General features: G+C 35.6%; 1 protein-coding gene across 1 annotated transcript; it reads right to left on the reverse strand.

Annotated features, from left to right (window-relative positions):
- Positions 1-27,346, reverse strand: LOC150102271 (disintegrin and metalloproteinase domain-containing protein 10-like). Its single transcript, XM_090399031.1, has 4 exons — positions 26,582-27,346; positions 17,093-17,802; positions 11,034-11,610; positions 1-751 (listed from the first exon to the last, which is right to left on the reverse strand). Exons 1-4 carry the CDS (start codon positions 27,259-27,261, stop codon positions 220-222), a joined length of 2,499 nt encoding a protein of 832 aa, XP_090255157.1. The 5' UTR covers positions 27,262-27,346; the 3' UTR covers positions 1-219.
- Between the last annotated feature and the right edge of the window lie 8 nt (positions 27,347-27,354).

Below are 27,354 nucleotides of genomic sequence, written 5' to 3' on the forward strand. Positions count from 1 at the left end.
TTTCATTTGTGCATTTATTTAAAATTAATTGAACTATGACAGAAGAATACAAGCTTATTTTTCATTTTAATTATTAATTTTTACTATAAATATTATTAAAAATTAATTTATAAAAGTTATATTCTGTAAAATATTTCATACGATAATATAGCAGAAGCATTTTAAACATTCCATATATTACAGTTAAATAGTTTACGATAAGCTTATTTTGAACAAACATCACTTCAGCAATGTTTGTTCTTGTCCATCTTTAGTTGGAGGAGATGTTGACTGTGGTGATGATGTATCTGGAGAAGCTGATGGTGGTATGGATCCTGATTGGGATGATGCATGTGGAGAACCTGGTGGTGGTGCATATGAAGAACCTGGTGGTGGTGCATATGAAGAACCTGATGGTAATGGTGTAGTTCCTGGCTGCGGTGATGTTGCATATGGTGGAGTGAATTGAGGCCTTGCTACATATGGAGAACCTGGTCGTGGTGTAGATATTGGTGATCCTACATGTGGAGAACCAGCAGGTGTCACTGCATGGGCTTGCATTGTTGGTGATGGGGGCACTTGTGGACGGGAAATTAACACTGTGGTTGGTTCTGTATATATAGAGTACTTTGAATATAGGAGATAAACAAGTGATAGAATGAGACACATTATAAGGAAGGTAATAATGAAAAATGGCCAGTAAAAACGCATCCATGAAAGAAAATTAAACATCCCATTCCTTCTCCAGTGATGACGGACACAATTTCCATTGCTGTAAAGAAATGTAATGCTTCGATTTATTGGAAAAATTAGTTAAATGAAAATTGACTTTTCAAATAATTAAATTTAATTATTTGTGCTTCTACCAGGCTTTCATCCTGGTAGAAGCACAACTGACCAAATCTTCACTTTAAGGCAAGTCTTTGAGAAATCTTGGGAATATGCCAAGAATGTCTACACATGTTTTGTGGACTTGGAGAAGGCATATGACCAGGTTCCTCAGGATAAGCTTTGGCAAGTAGTACAGGAGTATGGAGTGGATGGCCAACTATTAGTTGCCATCAAGTCCCTGTATGAATGCCCAGAGTTTTGTGTCAGGGTAAACAGCACAAAGTCTTAACCTTTCACACTCTCCGTTGGCCTCTGCCAAGGGTGTGTTCTGTCACCCATCCTTTTCATAATATTTATGGACTGGATTGATAGGCACAGCCGAAGCAGTGAGTGTGTCAGAATTGGAAGATGTGGCATTGGACGTCTGCCTTTTTGCAGATGACCTAGTTCTGCTTAGCTCTTCCACAGATGACCTCCAGCGGACCCTGGATAGGTTTGTAGCTGTTTGTGCAGATGCCAGAATGAAGATCAGTGCAGCCAAAACTAAAACATTTGTGGTCTCAAGACAACCATCCCATTTGTGCACTCTACATGTAAGTGGAGTCCCAATGAGGCAGGTGGAGAAGTTTAAATACCTTGGGTCCATATTCATGAATGATGGAAAATGGGACGTAGAGCTAGATACTCGAATTGACTTAGCAAGTTCAATATTGCGGGCGCTTGGCCGTTTGGTAGTATTGAAGCGGGAATTAAGCCAGAAGGCAAAGCTAGCTGTCTTCAATACAGTCTATGTCCCTATCCTCACCTATGGTCATGAGAGTTGGGTAATGATCGAAAAAATGTGGACACGAATCCAAGCGGCTGAAATGAGGGTCCTTCGAGGGGGTTGCGGGGCTGACAAGACTCAACAGAGTCAGAAGAGCTCTGCAATTCGGAAAACCCTCAATACTCAACCGCTGCTTCTCCGTGTTGAGAGATCACAGTTACGTTGGTACGGGCACCTGGTCAGAATGCCACGAGAGAGGCTCCCTCAGCAGGCCCTCTTTGCCAAGCTAGAGGGGGGGAAGGCCAAGGACTCGCTGGATAGATTATATCTAAAACCTTGGGTGGACACGTTTGGGAATCCCACCAGAACACCTGAGCTTGGTGGCAGAGGATCATGACCATTGGAAGTTCCTCTTGCAGCTGTTGCCCCCACAACCCAATTAGGAAAAGTGGGCCTCGAAGATGTGTGTATGTAATAATTAAATTATCTTTTCAAATAATATCATTTGTTAAAGTATATGGATATCTTATGACTTGTAATAAAAAAAAAATCTTTGCCTTTTTCTCATGGTAGACCAAACCAAAGTTTGGTCATGTCTTTAAAAATAATTTATCATGTGAACAAGCCATATAACAGAATGGGGGGGGGGAGTTTGCTGAAAAACTGCTGATAAACACTTAGAACAAAACTGGTTTGTGCACAGTGTTGTAACAAGCGTATAACACTTCATGGGAAATATGTAGAATAATGTGTAAGTTACATGGTTCTACCTCATTCCTTCATGGTGATTATCACAACTTTTCAGCACACCCTCATAACTACCAGGAGTACTCAGAGTATGCTTGTTAAGATCGTGCTATTTTAACCAAAACAATGGCATATTTTGCTGTCATTTATATGATAGTATCATCAGAGTAAACAGAATTATGCTGTTTTTTAACTGTAAAAAAATTTTAAAATGTAAAAAATAAATAAATAAAATAAAAATAGCAAGACTAGTAAGAAATAAGAATAGTAGGAGAACTGACCAGGGCTTCTGACCTAATGTCCAATCCTCACCTTCTCGTGGTGCACCTTGTTAGATATCTACTTAGATACTGAACGAACGAGGATGGGCTGGCAATTTGGGATTTAGCCAACCAAATTGTATTCTTATTGGCTTAAACCCAATATTAAATGATGGTATAACATCATAGAATTTCATGCCAGCTTGGGCGTCGCCCGGTTAAATAAGGCCACCGTTGTTTTCACCAGGGAACCAGGGTGAACAGCAAAAAGTCAACTACTGGAATAAATCTGAAAAAACACCCCAACTCAACATCACCAGAGTTAAAGATCGGTACTATCAACATAAGAAGCCTGAATGGCAAAGAAATGGAGCTAGCTGAGGAATTAGATAAGTACCAAATCGACATAATACGGGTGACCGAAACAAAAAAGGCAAAAACTGGTGAGACCTTTCTGAGCAATAAATACAAAATGTTATATTCAGGCAATGACAACCAAGCAAAAGAAGGAGTAGCCATTGTATTCAACACTAAATCTTCTTGAATCGCAGGCAGTCTCAAGTAGAGTGATGTGGGCAAATATCACAATGGGGAACTGGACAATGAGACTTATTTGTGCCTATGGTCCCACAGAAAGTTCTCCTAAGGTAGAAGTGGAGGAATTTTTTGAAGCTTTAGACAAAGCAACTGACACAATGAAAAATGAAAAGTTGGTCATTGTTGGGGATCTAAATAGCAGAGTAGGAAATGATTATCAGACATACTAAAATAGCAGCTTGGTGAAGCTGGATTCAGACCAAATAGAGGCTGTGAGGATCAGATATTCACTTTATGACAAATAGTTGAAAAGTCATGGGAATATAACAAAGATCTGTATTTAAGTTTTGTAGATCTGGAAAAAGCATATGACAAGGTGCCAAGAGAGAAGCTATTCAAAACGCTATAGTTGTATGGTGTCAGTGGATCATTATATCAAGCAATACTTAGTCTTTATTTGAGTTGTAAGAAGGAAGTACAGGGAGATGGTTAATGTTAAATCTGGTGTCAGACAAGGATGTACATTATCACCTCTGTTATTCATTATCTATATGGATTACATTATTAAGGAAAGTGGTATTAAACCTGATATCAAAATTGGAGATGTTAATGTCAGCTCCTTGCTTTATGCAGATGATGGTATACTTCTAAATAAATCTGCTACAAGCCTGCAAGATTCCCTGACTAAATTGAATAACTGTTCTAATAGATATGGTATGAAGGTCAGCAATAACAAGACAAAGATAATGAAGATAGGCAGAAGCAGTGAAAATATCAACTGCATTGTGAATGGAGAACCTATAGAACAAGTAAAACATTTCAGCTACTTAGGCACGATTTTTAGTGAAGATGATAAATTAAATATGGAAATGGATAACAGAATCAACAAAGCAGGTATGGTAGGATGTCAACTGAATAAATTTATATGGAATAAGAGAGAAAATAGTCAAAACACTAAATTAGCAGTATACAAGACAGTGTTCAAACCAATTTTAACTTATAGATCTGAGAGCTGGGTCAGAAGTAAAACACTTGACCAAAGACTAGACGATGCAGATATGAGAGTCCTGAGAAAGAATAGGGGCATGAACAGATGGCAATATCATATTAAAAACGAGGATATTAGGAAAGAACTTGACATCGTCAGCATCCAGGAATGCGTTAGCAGAGCTAATCTCAGGTGGTATGGTCACTTAAACAGAATGGGCGAGGAAAGATTAGCCAAACAAGTGTTCTCTGCCAGGTTGGCAGAAAAAGACCCAGAGGAAGACCAAGATATAGGTGGATTAATATGGTAAAAAGTGCCTTAGAAGATAGATATATAAGATCTGACAACGGTGTAGTTTTGACAGGTAATAGATTGATTTGGTAGAATATTGTAGGTAGGAAGTTAGTAATGGTAAATTTTTCATGTAGTACTATCATATCCTGTACACCCCTTGAGGGTAAATGCCAGGAATTTGATGATGATGAAAATAGTGAGACTATAATTGTGTATTTTTAAAATGCATAATGGTTCAGAATAGAGTACAATTGACATGCTTCATGTGGTTGACTGTTTTGTGTAACTTATAAGTGGTTGTTAGTACTTATCATCACTTAATGTAAATTATGCTAGATTCAAAACAGGAGTCTTCTTGGATCAGTCAAATTAGAAGTGCTTAAAAAAAACAATGACATAATACAAATCAAGTTTACTTGATATTAATCAAGCTTCTGATGATGATAATGCATTCATGAGGATGAAATATCCTGATAAAACTGCTCACCGAATACATCACCTACATCAGTGTTTCCAAAACTTTTTCGGTTCACAGCACCCTTAGTGAATCAGGATTTTTCCATGGCGCCCAAAGTCAGAACATAGGCCTACCTAACAGTTGCATGCATAGTTGGTGCAGTTAGGTTGGTTAAGTTAAAAAAATAAATGAAAGACATATTTCAAATTCACAAACAATTTATGTGAAAAGTATTAAATAAGTACACATTTTGAACAATCAAATCATTGAATAAATAAATTATAATTAGTGGCATGGGTGAGCCTGTTGTCCAGTGCACATCTCAAATCTTGGAATCAAACTGGACACAGCCACCCTCATTTCCTGTCCCATGTTGATTTTCACATGATACTTGCTTTTTATCATAACGACTGCCAAAAACCCAGCTTCGCACAAATATGACGTTGCAAATGGAATTAAGATCGAGTACCATCTAGTATTACTATGTATTACTAAAAGAAGCAAAACAGTTACTGGTTTGTATAATGCCCGTTAGATGTCCTTCATATCATCACATCACATCAACACATTGATAGTCCAATTCAAAAACCACGTGGGCTAAATGTCATTTCAGTGAACATATTGGAATATTTCACAGTGCACAGTTTGGGAACCGTTGACCTATATCCTTTGCAATAGTTACCAATATTACCATTGTCCATTCTTTCTTTTAGGGTTACATGGTGATCAGTGATATATAGATATATGAGGGTGGCCCTAAAATTTCTCAGCCTCGACCATAGATCACTACCGGCAAGATTTTTTTTTCTTCTTTCTAAGTTGGTACATCTGTCATAAGCATCCATGTGAAATTGCAGGTCATTCTATCAAGTAGTTTGTTTTATACAGCTGTCTGAAGCAAAAGTGTTGTCTGTATCCTTTGAAATGGATAAAATTGAGTATCGTGCAGCTATAAAATTCTTTGTAAAAGAAGGTTTAATGCCAAAAGAAATCCATTTGAAGTTCATAAAAGTTTATGGGCACTCTTCTCCTTCATTTTCGACAATTAAGGAATGGGCTGCCGAGTTTTTAAGCGTGGCCATACCAGCCTTGAAGATGATCCATGTGAAGGACGTCCAAAAAAGTGTAACAAACACCAGAAATCATGGATCGAGTGCACGATATGTATGGGATGACCGGCGAGTCAAAGTGTGTGACATTGCTGAGACTATAGGCATTTCAAAAGAATGTGTAGGATATATTTTGCATGAAGAATTGCAAATGAAAAAGCTTTGTGCAAGATTGGTGCCATGCTTGCTCATAGCAGATCAAAAACGCACTCACATGAAAATCTCCAAAAAGTTCTTGGAGCATTTTAACAAGAATAAAACTGATTTTATACATCGATTTATTACTATGGATGAGACTTGGATTCACCATTACACACCAGAATCCAAGCAGCAGTCAAAACAGTGGACAGAAGCCGGTTGTTCAGTGCCAAAAAAGACAAAGTCGGGTCCATCGGCAGGAAAGATCATGGCATCAGTGTTTTGGGATGCTAAAGGCATTTTGTTTATTAATTATCTTGAAGAGGGTAAAACAATAACCGGGGAATATTATTCCGATCTTTTAACCAGACTAGACAAAAAAATTCATGAGAAAAGACCCGGTTTGCAGAAGAAAAAAATCATTGTTCATCAGGACAATGCATCTGTCCACAAAGGTGTTTTGGCAATGGGAAAATTAAGGGATCTGCACTATAAATTGTTGGAACATCCACCCTATTCCTCAGATTCCTCCCAAAACTAAAACTCTTCCTCGTTGGTCAACGTTTTTCTTCGAATCAAGCTGTAGAGGGGTATTTTGCTGATCTTACTGAGAACCACCACAGCTGCAATCGCCTCTTGATTCAAAGAAAAACATTGACCAGTGAGGAAGAGTTTTAGTTTTGGGAAGAGATAGAAGTCAGAGGGATCTAAATCTGGGGAATAGGGTGGATGTTCCAACAATTCATAGTGCAGATCCCTTAATTTTCCCATTGCCAAAACACCTTCGTGGCAATGGTGCTTTGCCATTGCCATTATTACCCTGTCCCTGTAGTCACAGGATAATGGACAGGATAGGATAATGGTGCTGGAGCATCACTGGAATAAATGTATAAGACTTAAGGTAGAGTATGTTGAAAAATAAAAATAATTTTGAAATTATAAATTCATTTTTTCATTGTTAGGATGAGAACTTTTCATACCAACCTCATATATAATGGAATTTTCACTGCTGTCACTTGCTTACTAAAAGACCCAAATGTTAAAGTTAAACCTTAAAAAAAAACTAGCTCAAAAATCTTATCTTATTTAAGATCATCAAAAGATACTGATCCTCTTCAAAAATACCCAGGTATTTATAAAATCTACTGTACCTGCAGCAAGCCTTACATAAATCAGACTGGCTGAAGCTGTGAAATTTGTGTTTTAATTAATTTGTACACTAAGCAGTAATAAATCTCATTTAATCTAGCTTATCAATCTGGTAACTATCACGATACCTTCACCATTAATCAATGCCAGCTTCTTCTTGCTGTGTAATTTGTCACTTGGTGTTCTTTCTATTACTCAAGCAAAATCTAGGAATAATATATGCATGTTGTACCCAGTACAGTTGTTAACTTTAAAAAAAAATGTCTATGAGATTTTTTTAATGCAGTTTACATCCACAGAAGGTTTTTTTTTATAAACCTGCAATACATTAGTATTATATATATTGTTTACAACCTTTCTAGGGAAGGAGGGGTAACTTTTTTATTATTTTATTTTTGTACATAATCTGGAATATAATAATTTGTTATATAACCCTATTCTAGAGACTAAATGATGTAAAACTTTCTCGAGCCACTTTCGGTCTGCAATAAGCAGGGTACACACTAACTGTTGAAATTCATCTCCTACCTAATCTTAGACTTTTACAGCATCAGTGCCCACAGTAGATTCAGACTTACAACCTGTTGATTGTAGAGTAGACAACACTACCACTTGACCAGCCAAACCAGTTTGATTAGTTTCTCTGATGCTATGTTCTGCTTTGTCAGAACATAGGTACTGGGTACAACATACAAGAACACTAGCAAATATACCAATGGTAACCTGAATAATTAATCATCAAACTTAAAAAGAGTTATAAGCTGTTACAAATTCCTTGGTTTTCCATACCAGCAGGGACAAGCGGAAAGCTATGTTTGGCAGTAGACTAAGATGCTTTACATCTTTTATAACAGATTCATAAGGAAACTCAAAAAAGCCAAATCGCAGGTATACCTTCCTCACTGTAACAAAAACCAGCATATATGTGTTTTGTTCTCATTTAGCTACATGTGTTTAAAAGTATATAATATATGGCTGGACATAATTTTAAAGACTAGGAATAGTCCTTTACAGATAACCCTTTTTTAGTTTGATATTAAATTGCTCATTTTACTATTGTATATTTGCTAGTATTTGTGTGAACTCAATAAAGCTGGCTCCACTTCCAAAATCATGGAAACTAGTTGATTTAAATAAATGTATTTACTGTGGATATACCATGCCTTTTTAAATAATTAAAGCCCTTCCCTTAGTCTCTATGAAGCTCTCCATAGATTTATATATATATATATATATATATATATATATTCAAATCTAAATTCTAGTACTAGCTAACTTTTCCAAAATTCTAAGCATTGTCTATAATTTGCTATCTTTGTTTTGCTTGGATGAGATCATCCCTAGTCTTTAAGATATTAAACAATGAAATACCATTAATTCATTCTCACATCTGCTTGAAATTATTATTCTCATTGTACATATTGTTATCAGAATTTCCATGGGTTCTACTGAATCACAAAAAATAAAATAAAATAAATGAAACAGAACTCATAAATGACGTGTTCTAATAATCTCGTATACCCCCCCCCAGAAAGTCTCCTATACCCATAATCAAACTTGTCAATACACAATCATGCAGCTGCTGATCTCGTTCTCAAGAACCTAGGATTCCAAGCCAATGCGAACTAACCAAAGATACGGAGAGCATATACAGAATATTTCTATTTGTTTATCAATTCTGCTCATCACAGCCACATTCCTTATGTTTTCCTAATCCGCATACTGGCCAAGGGTTCTGCAATCTTTCATACATAAAAATACTGCTATATTTCAAAATAATAATAATAATAAATCATTGTCTTTTCTTTCCCTATAGGGAGAAGGCAAGGCAATTTAGCCCTATCTAACTTTTGGAGACTGAGGGATAGTTCAATCTCCACCGGTAATCAATCAGAGATATCTGTCCCAAGACTATAACTAATTATAAATGGCATCCAGTGAAGAGACAGTGCTGCCATCTTGTGATCCCTAATACAATATATTTATTGTCTGATATAGTATCAGTTGTACAGTCGATTTTCTTGAATTTACAGGATGAAAAACCTGAGCTTTTGAGAGAATAAACCCACTTGTCCATGCCAGAGATCAACTAACTCAGGAACCAGTCAAAGAAAGGGTTAGAAAAAGTTCCTCTAGTCGGCAACTAGATTCAAATAGAATGTATTTCTTTGGGTGGCCTAGCACTATGGGAGCAAACACTACTTCCACAGGGCTACATGGGCCTACTAGTATATTTGTATTACTATAGGCCTACTGCTGCTATATTTGTACTGCATATTGCTTTTATTTCAACTCTTACATCACTGTTATCTCAAATAGAGGAAGCAAGATTTCTCATCTCAGAAGTTTGAATTTTTCATCCTGCAAAACAGGCAAATTGGCTAAAGAACATATGCACAATTAGCATAATATAGTGGCCTCATAGCCTTAGTTATTTGAGCCATAATGTTGACCAAAACATCAGCATGTATCAAGATCCTCGACTTCCACCATTTTTTTGCAAATTGTTGTTCATTAATGCTGTAATCAACCAAAATGTGATGCTCATACTTTAAGCATATTAAAGTTGTAACTCCATTTTTCTGTTCTTGATGCTAAAATATGTATGTAATTTTCTTGTAAAAAAACATTCTGAAAAACACTAGACAAGCTGTCAATGAATTTTTCTCTGGATTGTTAAAAGAGGATAACTGTCTTAAACAGTAACAGTCTTTAGAAAGCATATCAGAAAGAATCACAGGATAAAGAATATTGTCACATCACTGTTAAGATGCAGGTCTGCAATAAAGAGAATAACCAATCATAGTATTGTAGCCTGTCATGGAATGCATAACATGTTTCAGTATTAAAAAAAGCTTACAGAAAAAAGACATGATATGGACACAAGATAATTTTATCTTGCCATTTCTAATGTGAATAAAAATCCATCTGATTGCCTGAGTAATTAGATGGGTGCTCTTATTGGCTAGCGAATGTCTGCCTTTTTTTTTTTCCCCACTTGTAGATGCATGTGATGGTTTAATAACATTTCAAGAGTCATATATGTGCATAACTGACATAAATCATTAATTTATGTATGCAAATGAAAAAGTTATTCTGAATAGCTTGGCTTAAAGGAACATGCCAACTAATTGGTCATCAATCTACACCATTAGAAGTTTTTCCAGTTTGGCAATAAAATTGTCACATTTACAGATAACTGCAGTATTAACTAGTAGTACTTTTTTTATTTTATCTTTGCTTTTAGCAACTGTAACAAAAGTAGTGCAAGATGAGTTTAGTGTGTGGCCTATCTTAGTGTTTGATACACCATCGTTACTAAATTTAATAATTTTAATGTGTAGTAGGTTTACATGTCCTCTTCTTTTCACTAGAGGCAACAGCACCCTTACTTTGAATATTGTCTGTATTAACAACAATAAAACAAACTGATAGTTATAAGCAATTTGTAATTCACAGCAAAACACCGAAACGTAATGAGATGCAGCAAGTCATGACATTGTAAACAAAAAGTTCACAAAAAGTGTCCATCAGTTAACTTACAGGAGCATCATGTGCTAAAACCATTGCACTAATGAATGTGGAATCGTATAAACTGGTGTTGGTCATAACTGAAAAGTGTTGTACGAGTGAATGCAACATTATATAATAAATGGGCATTATTGAAAATCATCATATGAGTGGATCGTCGTAAGGTGAGATATTACTGTAATAGCTTGTAACTAAAATCTACAAAATCTTATAACAAACAAAAATCTCATATCAAACATTAACCAACCTGTTGCACTTTTTACTGGAATTTTCACATGGAGTTCCAACTAATTTGAGATAGGGAGACCCATCTACTGTTATAAGCCCTAAACGAAGAGCAGATTCACAGCTATTGGTATCATTTGCACAACAGATATGACATTCGTATTCAGTGAATGGCAAACATTTGCAATCAGTCATGTTATTGTCTCTACATACTGTGCTATTACATGTACCATTGTTGCATGTCATTGATGTTCCTCTACATGAACTACCATCTGGAAGATTTTCTCCCTTTGGACAGAAAGCTGAGTTCCCATCACATATACCTTCCTTACATTCATTATCTTGATTTAAGCAATGTCGCTTCCAGGTGGCAGGTACTATAGTGCAATCAGATTTACAACATGGATTTTCTCGTGCACTACATTCTGCACCTATAGATCTGCGAAAGGTGCATTCTACATCCCACTGAGTGCCACCTCTTGGAGTACAACAATGATCTAAACGATAGCATGTCGTGTAAGTACCACAGTCACATTCCTCATCTGCTTCTTTTATACCATTCCCACAGTATGACATTCTTTTTTTCTCAAGACACATTCCTGAAAAAACAAAATGGGTTATCAGCATTAAATAATCATTGGTAAATTGAGGTTAACAGAGTGTATAAAATAATAATGTGTGTGTGGAATGTTTAAAATCATAATCACAGTATATTTAAAAGGCCAAAGGAATAAACAGGTCCAATAAAAAACTAATGGCATTCCCCCCACCTCTCCCCCCCCCAATTATAGGAAAAATATGAAGAGAAAGAAGTAATGAAAAAAAGTGAACAATAAAGAAGTAACAAACATGTTTTAAAAAAATTCTCAAAATAAGGATTATGAGGAAGCTCTGAAAAGTTCTGATAAACACCTAGAACAAAAATTAATTGTATGTTTTCTTATATATCCTAAAAGAAAAAGAACAAATTATTACAATTTGATAAAACATGGGGATTAAAGGGTTTTAAGATAAAGAACAAATTATTACAATTTGATAAAACATGGGGGTTAAAGGGTTTTAAGATACGTTCTTTCTTGTGATTAAATTAATTGCTTTAATTTAATATTTTGTTCTAGGTGTTTATCAGAACTTTGCAGACCCCCCCCCGTACTAATCAGTGAGCATATTACATGTAACTGGATGATGAGTAGGTGAGATGAATAGTACATTTTTATATTAATGAAGAATATTTTAAAAGTATATAAGTATATTCAGAATATGGAAATGTAGTCCTTAGTGAAAACATTGACCTTATCCTAATTTGGTCATAAAAATGACCAAAAAATCTAAAAAATTCTTAAATGCAAAAATACATGTTCAATTCAATGTCAATTTAATATCAGACACTACAACATAATGCTAGATGTTAAGATTTCCTGATACCACTTTTCAAATGGCTAATCATGATTTAGAAGTTGCATGCAAGTGCATTCCAGGAAACCAAATTTGTTGACCTAAACCTGCAATTATTAAAAGTAATAATAATAAATAAAGAATTGTGACAGCATGACTGGAAGTGTGAGTAGAAAAAGTAAATCATCGTTAGAAAAAATACATTCCATTTTTGCTGAATATCTTTTCCAAATAATTTGTTTGCATTTATGAAAATCCCTGACAACCCAGATCAGAAGTTGCCTGTGAGCATAAGTTGATCTTTTTGGATTTCATAAAATCAGCTAAAAACAACATCTTTAGAATCCAAAATACAATCAGAGATTTTGGTATAAAACTCAAATTAAAATATTTCAATGCAATGATTCATTTTAGTATAAGTTCCAGTTACTTTTGAGAACTAAGCATCTTCATATGATGGGTGTAAGGCTATTTTAATGTTTGTGTTTAATTTAAAAACACTGAGTTTCAAATACCACCCACAATGTAAGGAAAACCTTCATGAGAGATTTTTATATAAAGATAAAGATGACTTAGCCCTTTTTATATGGAGGTAAGGTTTTCCTGCAAAACAGACAAACTGGCTAGAGAACACGTGCAATTAAACATAATGCATTATCCTTGTAGTCTTAGCTGTTTTGTCTTTCATTCAAGCCAACCAACATTTGAGAAATAAGAATCCATAAAAAGAAATCATATAGATCTTGAATACGTATGTTTTTAATCCTTTTCATAATTTATAACTTTATTATTCCTTTTTGTATATGTATACTGTTTTCATACATAAATTAAAAGTCAGATTTTTTTATTTTTTTTAATGCAGTTCCCACCCACGAAAGGTTATTAGTAACCTATACTATATTTGTACTGTGGGTAGACTAAGGATTTTTTTTTCCATTTTTATATTTATTTTTATTTATTTATACATAGTCAGGAAACCTTGCTCTAGAGACCAAACATGGAACTTCTTCAAGACACTTCAGGCCTGCAATAAGCAGGGAAGTAGTCTCAATGAAATGTATCTTCCACCTACCAAAGATAATTACAAACATTCATGTCCACAGCAGGATTTGAACTTGTGACCTTGATTGGAGAGCAGATATACTAACCACTCGGCCAACCAGGCCAGCAAAGCTTTCTTAGAAAACTAAACAAGTTAATAGTTGTCACATATTTAAAAATAAGATTTGCCATTTCTGGCCTAGGGAATTATTTTCATTATGTAGTCACTAGAAGAAATGATTATGGAAGATAGTATATATTAAATGGAAATGCTTCCTCCCCTTTCCTCTGTCCTCCATGAAAATATTCTTTGCATTTCATCTCTGATTATACACCCACTTTCCAATCATCCAAGTTGGGATGACCATTATATCATCATTATGATTACATGATGCACCTGTTATACTATTCTCTACTCATATTTGGTGAATTCAGATCTGCTACAATGGGGTTAACTACACCTCTTGCTCTCACCTGATGATCTCTTAGATTTCTTGGCTTTTCTTACTCTCAATCTCACACAACAAATCGCTTTCTCTTTCTTCAAATGCCTAACTTCAAATGTACTTCATTCCTTTCTTCCATTAGATTCATTCCACGTGCCTAAATAGTATGCCATTCCTTCTGCAACCTATGCAGTGAATCATTTGCTATCTTGCTGCCACAACTCTTATTCTCCACTCACTTCTGATGTATCCTGGCAATGACTCCCAATCTTAGCTTTCTTGCTCTACTCTTTTATTTCTGCCCATAATTCCTTTCTGTCATTTCTCATACCACACTTGTTTCTTTCAAAATCCTTTGTGCCTTCTAAACTGACCAGACAAGACATACAACTGACAAACATAATACAATGTGAAGATGGGATTAACCATCCTATCAGAGCATAATTAGGTTTCTAAGAAGCCAAGTTGCTTGACTATTACAGGACACTAAACCTAATAATTGAGAAGATGAGACATAACTTCAAAATGCAATCTTGATAATGATGGAACATTTGTTTTTCAGTAGAATCAGAAAAAATCCGAGTTTAAATCCTATTGGGATATGAACCTTTATAAGGACTTTTCAAGTGAATATTAATTAGGAAATCTTATACAGGTGGCAAGGTTTTTCCTCTCACAAAAAGGGCAAACCAACCATAAGAATACATGCAATAGTCTTATTTATTATTATTATTATTGTGTGATGGCTGTAAGGAGTCGAAGAACTCATCACCAGAGGGGACACTCTACTATAAACAATTCACCATCAACTCTACTTAATCCTCCAACTACTAGTACAAATGTGATTCAAACGAAACCAAACTTGCGATATATCAACATTTGCTTCACCCTCCCTTACTGTATCCCTCACAGCTGCTTTCACATTGTGAAACTTCATACCAGGAAAACATGCTTTCGTCACTGATTTGTCTAATACACTCCCAATCACTAAATCTTTGTACCATGCAGTATTTTTTCTTGCAAACTTGTAAACTGCTTCATCCTTTTCTTTTCTTGCAGTTCCTTAACAAAATATTTTCCCATTTGCTTTATCTCTCACTTAGTCTAATGGTAATTCTTTCAAGTTTTTTCAACAGAGGTCAGGCTAGTGTAAACAGTTAACAAAGCAGTTAAATTTAGCTTACTTTCATATAGTGTCATGTAGCTTGTGTCTTGTTCATATGTATGTAGAGGCAGATTAAGCCAGATGGGAGGCCCCTGGTGGTAAAATTATAGGGCCACTAAAATTTTCTACATTTGGAAAGTTGACATTCTCTTGCAGCCTGTTATACCTGTGGGGAAGTATTGAATGTGTCTTTATCTTATTTTAAAAATAGTAGAAAGTGTTCCAATTCATCATCAAAATGTGTAATATCATTCTTATAGATCTCTTAATTTTTACACATATCTCTAGTCCCCTGGCAGCTGCCAGGTCCGACATATGCTTGATCCACCTCTGTATGTATGCTTTCCTGATGATGACCTTGATATAGAGGTCAAGATGTTGAGTGTTATTTTCATAATTGTAAGTAAAGTAATTGCTCAACACATGTGTTTTTGTCTCCATAAATTCTCCACAATGAATGTTAGCCTAATGGTAGATTCTGTAAAACCTTTCTGTCTGAGCTCCCACTTCTGCCATTCTGCTTTTAAATTTTATGTCTTTCATATTTTTCCATTTGATTCTATGCCTACAGCTTTATATTTATGTATCTATGCCTTTTACAGCTCAGACACACTCATATTGCTCTTTTCTCATTTTGTTCCCTAAGTAAAACATGCATTTAACACATACTCAGGTGCTTACAAAAGGTCAGACTACATTGATGATGTCATATAGTTGGAGAGACCAGGGTAGGATGCAAAGATTCTATATAAGAACTTTTCAATTGAAGATGAGTTTAACAGTATCATAGAGAGATAGCAAGATTTTTCCATCTGGAAACTCTTTTGATCTCAGCATAAGAACACAATTAACAGACATAATATGTTATGTCTGTTATGCCAGCTTTAATTGCTTTGGCTGGAATTCAAAACAACTGCACACTGGTCTTACAGATCATTAATTATGGTTTGTTGAAGCCAAAGTAATTGGCTGAGCCAAACATGTTAAGAGAAAGATGAAATCTGACACATTACAGGGACAGCTGAAATCAAATTTAAACAAATTTCTTGATTTCAGTTTTTCTACAGTGCTGCTTATTTAAGTCATGTTAATTCAACTCATACCAATAAACTGGACTGGAAAGTTATTGCTTATGGTTACCTCAACCTGCCTTAGGCAGATGAGAAAGCTGATAATGAGTTCATTAGGGCTTCTTCAGATTCTTTAAATAGTCTTTCAGAATGAAATTCACTTATGTGAAATTTTTTTCCCCACTTAATTTTGCATCTATTACTAGCATGCTCAGCTAGTGCTGATCTCCCCATTTCTTACTTAAAAAAAAAGTGTAGTAAGAAGAGGAAAGTGAGGAATTTTAAATGCATTATGTTTCTAATTCTATTATGAGCTATTGACGTAATAAATTTTATGTTGTTGAAAATTAGATTCATTGTGGCAAGTGTACTTGTCTCTTACTTAAAATCATGATGCACCTGCTAATTTTGGTTTTATGAAATACATTTTTACAACAATCTGAAAGCAGAATCTGCAATTAAATCAGAATCATCTTCATCATTGTGAGGCAGTCCCTTTTTCTTTTGGTCATGGATTATATTATATATGTTTGATTCTCTTTATTTTGTTCCATTAAAATAAACATTAGTAAATTATTATTATTATTATTACAGGACACAATAAAAAATTGTAGATAGGAAGTTAGTAATGATGTAAATTTTTCATGTAGCACTATCATATCCTGTACAACCCCCCCCCCCTTGAGGGTATATATCAGGAATTTGATGATGATGATTACAGGACACCTCCAAGGACTCACCGTGGGAGGGCAGTCTATTCCATTCTGCTACACGCATCTCACCATCTCCCCTACTACCATCAGCTGCTCATTTCAACCACCAACAGTATTGATTGTCTGTAAATTGCATTTCTTCTGATGGCTGATTTGCTTGTAGTCAATCATTTTATATATATATATATATTATTCATATTCTATGTTTGATGTTATTGATTATCAGAAATATCAGATCTTAAAAATCTTACCTTTACTCATGATCACATCATATATTGCTCTACGGCTGCAAGATGAAAAAAACTTATGATTAGGTTTTGACCCATCAATAGCATAATCAGCCATAATATAGTTTCCTTTTTCTCCTCCAGGGCTGCATACTTCATCATTTTTGGGATCATGGTGAGAACCAAAACTGTGTCCAATTTCATGTGTTGTTGTAATTGCTACAACTGCAATAGGCAGTATATTAAATGCTGTTCGAGTGGAAATTATTGCAGTATTTGTGGTGTAAATCTCTCCTGTATGAAGCATCACTGGTCTTTGGCATATTCCTCCAGTATTACCAAGGGGATTTGGATCAGCACGATATGCCATTCCTACAACATCATCTATGAATATTCTACTAGTGAAACATACCGATAAACAAAAAGTTTGAATTCTTTGTGAAAAAAGTCCAATAAAGTGGGTAGCATCTGTAATCACATCTCTCATTGGATAACCTTGAGAAAGTGGTTCTTCATATATTGTGATTTCATCAGCAATTATTCTTATGTTGTCATCTTTTCCATCATTATCAAAATCAGTGGATCTAAAGATACTATCCACACTTTTGCCATAAAACATCAGTATTCCTATTGTTTCATTTCTGTCTCTGTCCATGAAGTTGAAAAATGTATGATCAGCAACTAATTCAATGCTACACACCTGGTTTGGAATAATCTTTACATTGAGGTCCCATCTGAAATTATATGAAAATAATAGTTCAGAAAATCAAGCCACAAATGTATATTATATGTAACTGCATTTGATGTTGCTAAAATATAACTTGTTAATGATACAAAGGTTTATTGATCTTTAGTAAAACGCCTATTTTTTATTTTATCATTGATGTCTCTCTCTCACTCACACTCACACACTGTGCATGTGACAACATTCTATTAATTAAGGTAAATTAATTTAATATTGTCATGGTTTTTCTTATTACAAACTCATTTTTGTTTGTTTTTATTACATTATTATAGGAGAAAATTGAAACCAATAATGATGAATTAATTATAATTAATTAAAACTGTTCTCTTTAACAGTAGTATAAATGAAGAGGCACAAGAAAAGTTTAATCAATTATGATTTTATGCACAGCTTCAGTGGTAGCTCATTTGGATGAGAACAGAAGAGGCTGCTGATATTGAAGTCTTTAGTGGTGTCACATTCACATATTACATTTTATAGCATTTTTTAAGATGACTTCTAACCAAAGACTAAATAGTACATTAGTAGTACCATGGGTAGGCTAAAAGATTATTTTGTAATTTTGTTTTATTTATATATTTATTTTTCTTTGTATTTCTATTTATTTTTTACATAATCCAGAAATCCTTCCCTAGAGATCAAATATGGAACTTTTTTTAAGCTGCTTCAGGTCACCTTCAATGAGCAGGATGGTGATCTCATGCTGGGCAATGAAATTCATTGCGCATCTAAAGACATTCACAAACCTCCACAGCCTGTGGGTTGAAGAGCTAGTATGTTAACTATCCAAACAACTGGCTGCATAATAAATATATTAATATATGAATTCACATATTATAATACTGTTGCTGTAATATGCAGTTCATTGCTGTCATAACAGAGGAGGGTGCTGATGACCAAGCCTCAAGTGGTGTCACATTCACATTTGGCATTTAATGAATGCATGATTCACATAATATAATGTAATACATATCATAATACAACATTAAAGTAAAATAATACAAAAGACAATAAAAATAAATAAATCCTATATTTATTTATTTTAAACACCTTTTATTTGCCAAAGGGAGTAAGCAGCATTCTGTTTTTGGATGTAAACCCTATTTACCTACTTCAGAGATTAATTAACTCAGTTGAACAAGGCTTCTAGTTATATTCATTTTCGAATCAAACCTATAAAATAACGTGATGTCAATCTAGCATCATGGAAGTTAAGTAGGAGGCCCACAAATGAGAAATAAATACTGTAACATGAAAATATTATGCAATTAGCAAGTAATTTCCTTTCTTATCCTTACCTTTATTAATAATCAATATATGCACTAATTTATAAAAGACTACAGATGAAAAAAAATATTGCAATTTGTTTTGTTAACTTACATGGCATCCTTCACAGGACAAAATGGGAGCTAGAGCAACTGAAGAAACAACTGTCTTGTGATACAGCAGGTGGAAGAATGAAAGACAAAGTGAATGGGGTGTAAGTGTGAGAAACTGGAAATAAGGATCAGATATTGTATGGAGATTCGATGATAAGAGGTATACTTAATGAGAAAGTGATGAAAGTATGTTTCTCAGGTGCAAAGATCAAGGATGTTAGTAAAGCTGTTAGTCTGTAAAAGGGAGAAGTGAAAGAGTTATTGAAAGAAGCAAAAATGAAGAATAAGGAAGTAACGATTGTGAGTCTGCTGCTTTGGTTTGATAGAAAAGAGTTGAGAAGAAGGGCCATAATTGTTAATGAGTCAATGAGAAGATTGAGCAGAAGGAATGGTGTATGTAGTTTATAGATGTATGGAGTGAATTTGATGGATAAAAGAACTTATATATGCCTAACGGACTACATTTAAATGTTTTGGGGAAAATGTTTAGCGTGAGTTTCAAAATGCAAAACCAGGGAAACTTGCCCAAAAATTATAGGCATCATTGACACCTGGTTGACAGAAAATGATATAGTTACAGGGATAGAATGTGAAGGGTATTGTATTTTCAGGGAGGACAGGAGGTGTGGTATTGCTGATGATAGCTGCAGAATTACAACCAACAAAATTAGAAGTTAAAGAGGATTTTAGGTCTGCAGGAGATGGTTCGTTTCAGATTGTCTGGTGTGAGATAGAAGCCAATAATACAAAATATATTGTTGGGTGCTACTATAGACCAGAGGGAATCCACAGGATGATGTAGGTGACGTGCATCAGCAGATTAGCACAATTAGTGCAAGCTGAGCAATTACTGTGGAAGACTTCAACTATGGTGACATAGACTGGAGGCAGAAAGGGGCATAACAAGATGGAAGGTGAATTTATACAGTTTCTAAGGGATAATTACCTGAAACATGTTATAGAGGGGGGACTAAGGGTTTGAGAGTGTTGGATCTGGTGATAGCATCAGAAGATATATCCATAACCAAGGTAGAAACTCTGCCTCCAATTGAGAAGAATGACCATGCAGTCTTGTTCTGGGAAGTTGTTAGATGTGGAATTCTCTGTCAAGAAAGGATATTGAACTATAAAGCTGGTAATTATAACAAACTTAGGAGGCATCTTGGAGCAGTGCCATGGCTTGAGAAGCTACAAGGAAAGAATGCTAGTAGTGCATGAGAAGTAGTCAGGGACTGTGTGAGAGCAGTATAAGACTGCATACCCAAGATCAGGAGGATAAACCAAGTGGGAATTAAGTGGTTGAGTAGAGATATAAAGCAAGAGCTGCAAAATAAAAATAAAAAAAAAGAAAACACTGGAGGAAATATAAAGAAAAAGGTGATCAGCATACTCATGAGCAGTACGAAGTGCAAGCAAGAAGGAGGATGACTGGTGTGGTAAGAAAGGACAAATCAGATCATGAGAGAAAATTAGCCAAGCAGCCAAAGCAAATCCAAAAGAGTTTTTCATTATGTAGCAAGTAAGAGAAAAAATTACTATGGTAGGATAACTTTAAACAATTCTGATGTCAGGAAGGTGACAGAAACAAAAGAAATAGTTGATGTGCTGAGTGATCATTTTGCAAGCGTGTATCATCAGGGTGGAGATTTTGCAGTTGCTGATGTGACAGATATGCATATCAAAATTGAGGTGCATGAACAGGGTGTCCAACATATTGAAAAATATCAGTGTGAATACAACAGTGGGACTGCATGGCACATCAGCTGATGTACTACATGAATGCAAGAGAATTGGCATTGCCTCTGATGAAGTTCTTCAATCTAAGTCTCAGCTTTGGCAGGGTTCCAGAGGAGTGGAACGAGTGCAAGATAGTTCAATTGCATAAAGGTGGCTCCAGAACACAGGTAACAAATTACAGACCAATTAATATGTCAGGAGTGGTAAAGAATTGTAAAATTAAAGATAAAATCCAGTCTAGTAGAGTACCTCAGGGTTCTGTACTAGTGCCACTACTCTTTAATTTGTATAGCAATGATATAGGCACCTATTTGCAGATTTATATATATATATATATATATATATATATATATATATATATATATAAATCTGCAAATGCCTGTAATTCACTTATAGGGAGTAGTCGAAGCCATTTAGCCCCATATATGTATATACACATACACACACTGCTTGGAAAGAAGTCAGCGGACACCTCCATGGGTAAGGTGCATTGTGTCGTGTAATGTAACCTGTATAAATTGGAGGAATATTCCAAGTCACTGCAACTCTATCAGGGTGAAATAGCTGTGAGAAGGTAGCTGACAGAGTTTGAAAGTGGTGTTATGATAGAATGCCTATCTGTTTGGCATATTGTTGACAAATTGGACCATCTCAGGTCAACAATCGGTGATACCATTCTGAGATGGAAGCACAGAGAGTTAACTGTATGTGCTGCCCACAGTGGACGATTCACCAAACATCACCGTAGAGGATAATAAGTAAAAACCACTATTCATTGACTGACATGTTGAATGCAGAGTTTCAGGCATCAACTGGAACACTAATCTGCACAAAATCATTCAGAATCGAGGCTCACAACAAGGGTTACCATGGTGGAACCACAATATGCAAGGCCCACATTACCCAGACCAACATGCAGTGTCATCTTCATTGTTGCAAAGAGTGTGTACAGTAGGACGTGGAAGCTTGGAAAGCTGTGTTATGGAACAACAAATCATGCTACACCCTCTACTGAGCAGATGTTCAAGTGCGTATGTGTGGCATATGCCTGGTGAACGTGTCTTTCCAGAGTGCATAACTACAACTATGAAGGAGGTGGTGGTTCTGTGTTTCCTGGTTTGGTCTCAGACCTCTGCATGTAGTCCCACGAACATTGAACTCCAAAAAGTATCTGAACATTCTGGACAATACAATGCTTCCTACTTTGTGGAGTTTCTGTGGAACTGACCATTGTCTCTTTCAGCAAGACAATGTATTGTGTCATAAGATGCTGCTGTAACTGCTTGGTTTGTGGGCATCAACATCACCACAATTAACTGGGCTCCATAGAGCCCTGATCTCAACCATATTGAACATCTGTGGGATGAACTGAAGTGTCAGATGAGATCAAGGAATGTCTGCCCCACAACAGTCCAGAACCTCATTACATGCCTACAGGAAGAATGATGTAGAATTCCCATTGATCATTATCTTACACTTGTGAAAAGTATGCCCTTCAGGATTGCTGCAGTCATCACAGTGAAAGGAGATCCTACATCTTATTAAGGTGAGCATTAACTTCTTTCCAAGCTTTCTATGTATGCGTGTGTGTATATATGTGTATATATATATATCAGTACTTTCCTCCTCCTTTAATTCTTTCCTACACATGTTCAATTTTATATCAAAATATTGGTTTTTTTTATATATACAGGGTGTTCGGGATAAATTTGACATATTTATAATTAATTATATTTTTCCGTAAGTTACATGTATTAACACACACTTCTCTTCATTTAAAAGTTTGGACCCTTCTTCATTCACATACAAGATGTCAGAAAGGATGGATAGCTGGAACCCACCTGAATCATGGAAGAGAATAACTTGTATCATGATGATTCGTGCCCGCCATCAAAATAAGGATATTACGACTGCTGCCCAATGCTCCCTGAATACAGTAAAAACAATCAGGCATGAACTAGAGACTTGCAATGGTGACTACGAGGATGTAGCAAGAAGAAAGATCCCTAGCAGACGATCTGATTGCGTTCGTACAGCAGAATTCCTCGCAAATCTGCAGGAACAGGTGTTGAAGAACCCTGGCATTGGAATTCGGGCTTTGTTCGTGGAGTTGCTAACTGTGGTCAAGCCCTGGATAACAAGGGTAGCCAATGGTAGGCCGTATGTATGGCAGCAGGATTCGGCCCCTTGCCACACCTCTGGGAAAAGTCAAAAATGGTTGTCTGAAAATTTCTACGACTTCACCAGTCCAAATGTTTGGCCTCCAAACTCCCCAGACCTTAACCCCATGGATTATTTTGTATGGGGCGCAGTTGAAAAAGACACCAATCGCACTTCCAGTAATACAAAAGCCCAGTTAATGGATAAAATTAAAACAGTTTTTGCGGCCCTTCCCAGGGAGACTGTAGCATCAGCTTGTTCGAGGTTCCGAAGCAGAATTGAAGCTGTGATCGATGCTAATGGTGGTTATTTTGAGTAAATCTTGTTGATAGTATTGTAATTAACTCTGCCTGTAATGTTTTTTTGTCAATTCATTAAATTTAATAGATACAAAGAAGATTTTCTTTTTCCTTACGAAACTGTCAAATTTATCCCGAACACCCTGTATATGTTGCTGTATGTAAAAAATAATTATATGAAAATAATGTACAATGTCTCCCTGTGTTCCAAATCTCCATGTGAAAGGCAATTTCAAGCTATACTAATCCAAAACGTATGGCCATTTCGCACACTATGCTCACTAATCTACATTCGAACTGAGAATGGTTTCTTAGGGCAGTCTAGCACTATGGTCGCAAAAGTCATTTCCACAGGGCTACACAGGCAAATGCATTTTTGGCTATGATTTCCATTGGGTCATTCCTCTCGATATCTGAAACGTACCATATAAGACAATTTCTTACCTTTCGTTAATTACAATAATACATAAAATTGGCGCTCATAATGTATTTTTTAAAAAAATCCATTTCAAAAATTGGGCCAACGGATGGCGTGTTAACATGGCAGAAACCGGATGTGACGCCAAGTTGACGTCGCCGTGACGTGCAGCTCTGCTGGCGTCTCAGCGATGACAACTGCCTGGTGATAGCTTTTAGCAGTGACGTGAAGCTCTGTTGCCATCTCAGCAACAACAACTGCCCAGCAATAGCTTTCAGCGGGAACTTGCAACGACGATAACTGCCCGGCAATAGCTTTTAGTGGTTCCCGTCTCTCATAGGGTAGGGTAGGTTGGTTAGATTAGGGTAGTTTGGTTTGGTACCAGTGTAACTTCTATCATAGATAAAGATTTTTTATACGTATATTGATGAGAAAACGGTACTTCTCTTTATTATATTTTTCAATTTTTTTCATTAAAACCATCGCCTGTACTTGTTTCTTTGAATAAATACAGTAAAATACATATATTATTTGGAATGAAATTTTATTTCCGATATTAGACAAGCTGAACATACCATAAAGCGATGACAGATATAGAAATATTTCACTCTCCTAGAGCAGTGATTTTCAACCTTTTTCATAATACGACTAATTATTAAAATTCTGCAGCACACTAAAAATATATTCTTTTAATTTTTTGATTATCTGGAAAAAAATAGGCATAATTTTGATTGATTTACACACACAAGAAGAGGAAGACCAGACACTAATAAATAAATGGCAAATTACGACATTATTTCTTTCAATTAATTTGTTTTCATAAATCTCGCCGTGCACCTGAAGACCTCTCGTGGCACACCGGTTGAAAATCGCTGTCCTAGAGTGTTAAAATTCGTCAGCATTCAACGACTGTACATATTGAATTGTATAATACTTTCAACGCTATATATTGTAATATAGCACTGAAAGTATTGTACAATAACGAATATTTTGCAATTCTACATGATTTAATCTTGGGTTGGGGGGGGGGGAATACAAACTATGCATCGCATACGACCTATGACTGAACAACTGCAATGATCGCTAATTCATAAGTAGTATAGAAACAGAAGAGACGACACATTAGGAAAAGATTTTTTGGAAATTTTTAGTGTTTTTTTTTCCTTTTTCTTTGGGGGAGCAGGGATCCCCCCCTCCTCTGGGTGCGCCACTGTGCACACGTATTTGTATAGTGTACTTTAACGATGATTACCGAGTCTCTACATAATAATGATAGTACATTATTAAATACTGAATATCTTTCATTCTGAGAGAATCTTTCATTATATAGAGCCTCCGTAGCTTAGTCAGTGTAGATGAAGCTCTTTGGTCCTGGGTTCGATTCCCATTCATGACATGATGAACCTTTTCTGGTCTCTTTAGACCAGTGGTCGATATCGACCCCCGGGTTCGATATAACATTGTTAGGGGTCGATTGGAGGTCGATAGAAAAATATAAGACATCATTGTACAGGTAATATTTAATTTGATTAACTTGGATTACCTCCATCCTGAATGACAACGCAATTAAGAGTGAATCGTGGGAACAGTGAAATGAATAGGACCTGTAAGATGGAGCAAGGTCATGAAAATAGTTAGAGGCCAATCAAGTAGGCCAAAATGGCGTATTTTTACCAATAAACGGATGTTGGTGGTTCCTGCCGGCCGGCGCGGCGGGAGCGAGATTGCAACTCGTGCGCGGTTCTTATTTACTTACACGTATTCAATCCCAGTCTCATTTTTGCGCATCGACATACAAGTGAGAGTTAATGTTCTAAAATTCATCAACATACACATAACTCAATCGTTATTCATTCACGAACTAAACTTCTCTATGTTGAAGAGTTGAGCAGGACTGGTAGTAATACCAGTAGTTTATTAATATCGCTAGTAATAGTAATAGCAGTAGTAGTAATATAATAATATATACTATATTATACATACAACAAACACTGTAACTATAAAATAAACAATCTAAAAACTCACATGAGCATCTTTTTTTGCTTGTCCTATTATAATTACGTAATAGTAAAATATAGGGGGTCGATAAAAAGTCAAGAAACTCTTGAAGGGGTCGACGGTCAAAGAAGTTTGGCGACCCCTGCTTTAGACTAAAGGTAAGTTAGCCAGTCTCATACAGAGGTAGAGGGTTTTTTCACCCGGAAACTCGGATTTTTCATCTCTCAGAACAGACAAACCGTCCCCGTGAACACACATACGGACTTACAGTCATAAGATACATATACTTAATCCCTCATTACGAGGTCTCAACCCTACCCCCAAAGGGACGGGGGAGAAAGAGGGGGAACTCCATACGAATAAATAAATTATTAATTAATAACTATATATTCATTAAGTATACTGCATTTCTTTCTTTCTAGGTGATTTGTTATCATCCCCAAACAAATCACACACACACACACACACACACACACACACACACACACACATTGATGTTTATAATACCACCAAGTTTGTTTATGCCATTCGTTCTATTCAGTTGTTGAATATGTTTATTGATGTTAGAGAATTTCATATAAAAGAAAATGTTCCTGATATTGACATTTGAAATTAATTACCATCCAAACTGCGTTGTCGTGTACTAGGATATTCAAAAATATATAGAGCAAATACTACAATTTAACTATTTGTAAAAATAAATAAATAATAATCAATAATTACAGTTATAGTATTTAGCCTACGAAATTTGATTTTATATGAAAATGGAATATTTACCTATTCTTCTCCTTAGAGATTACATTGTCAGATATGTTAGGCTCTAATACATTTGCCACCAATGCTGAATAATTTTTCCTGTCTTTAAGAAATATCAAAGTATCTTGTTTTTGAGAAGAACCCGAGGGGTTTATTTTATCTGTGCATTCTGGATATATGACATCCCTATCACGGTAAACTATAATTCCAAAAGGATCAGAACTATTCAAGATTTTTTTCGCTGGTTCCACGTAAAACCTTTCATTATAGGTATCTATAATTCCTGTGAATAAATTGCGACTAAAATATCCCGTTACTTTTGAACTAGGATCAGTTTTGATCCTTCCTTGATATAATCCCAAACCATCTTTGCTTAATTCTTCTATGCTGTATTGCGTAATTGTTCCATCACCTTGATAAATTTTTACAGTAGTATTCGATGAGGGTATATCTTCTGATAGTAATAAGCCAAACAACCTTCCGAACGCCTTGAAAGACAAGTGAATATTTTGAGGCCTGTGGCCGTCATCGTATTTTAGAGGCATTAGGTTACCATAGTCGGTAGGGAATTGTTTATAAAGAAGCGTTGAAATTTCAAAATGAGAAAGAAATTTACTTTTGAAAAATTGGCTTTCGGCAAGATTTAAGAGAATGCATTGAATAACTAAAAGGCTTATAATTACTCGAAACATGGCTACCATTTTCTTTCACTTAACACGTACTCTTAACACATAGCTAAGCAGCATTTTGTTTATTAAATGACTCGCACCGATCATTATTATAAACCTAAGAAT

The sequence above is a fragment of the Typopeltis vanoorti genome, chromosome 10 (genome assembly GCF_054136105.1).
Source record: "Typopeltis vanoorti isolate ZY-2024b chromosome 10, IOZ_Tvanoo_1.0, whole genome shotgun sequence".
In the NCBI taxonomy this organism is placed as follows: Eukaryota; Metazoa; Arthropoda; class Arachnida; order Uropygi; family Thelyphonidae; genus Typopeltis; species Typopeltis vanoorti.

What these genes read in the sequence shown, in the direction of transcription:
- LOC150102271 (XM_090399031.1), bottom strand. Translation starts at nt 27,261, where the DNA reads ATGGTAGCCATGTTTCGAGTAATTATAAGCCTTTTAGTTATTCAATGC. An exon ending in ATCTCTAAGGAGAAGAATAG is followed by an intron (nt 17,803 to 26,581) that starts GTAAATATTCCA and finishes ATATAATTTCAG; the next exon opens with ATGGGACCTCAATGTAAAGA. An exon ending in TCCAGTAAAAAGTGCAACAG is followed by an intron (nt 752 to 11,033) that starts GTTGGTTAATGT and finishes ATTTCTTTACAG; the next exon opens with CAATGGAAATTGTGTCCGTC.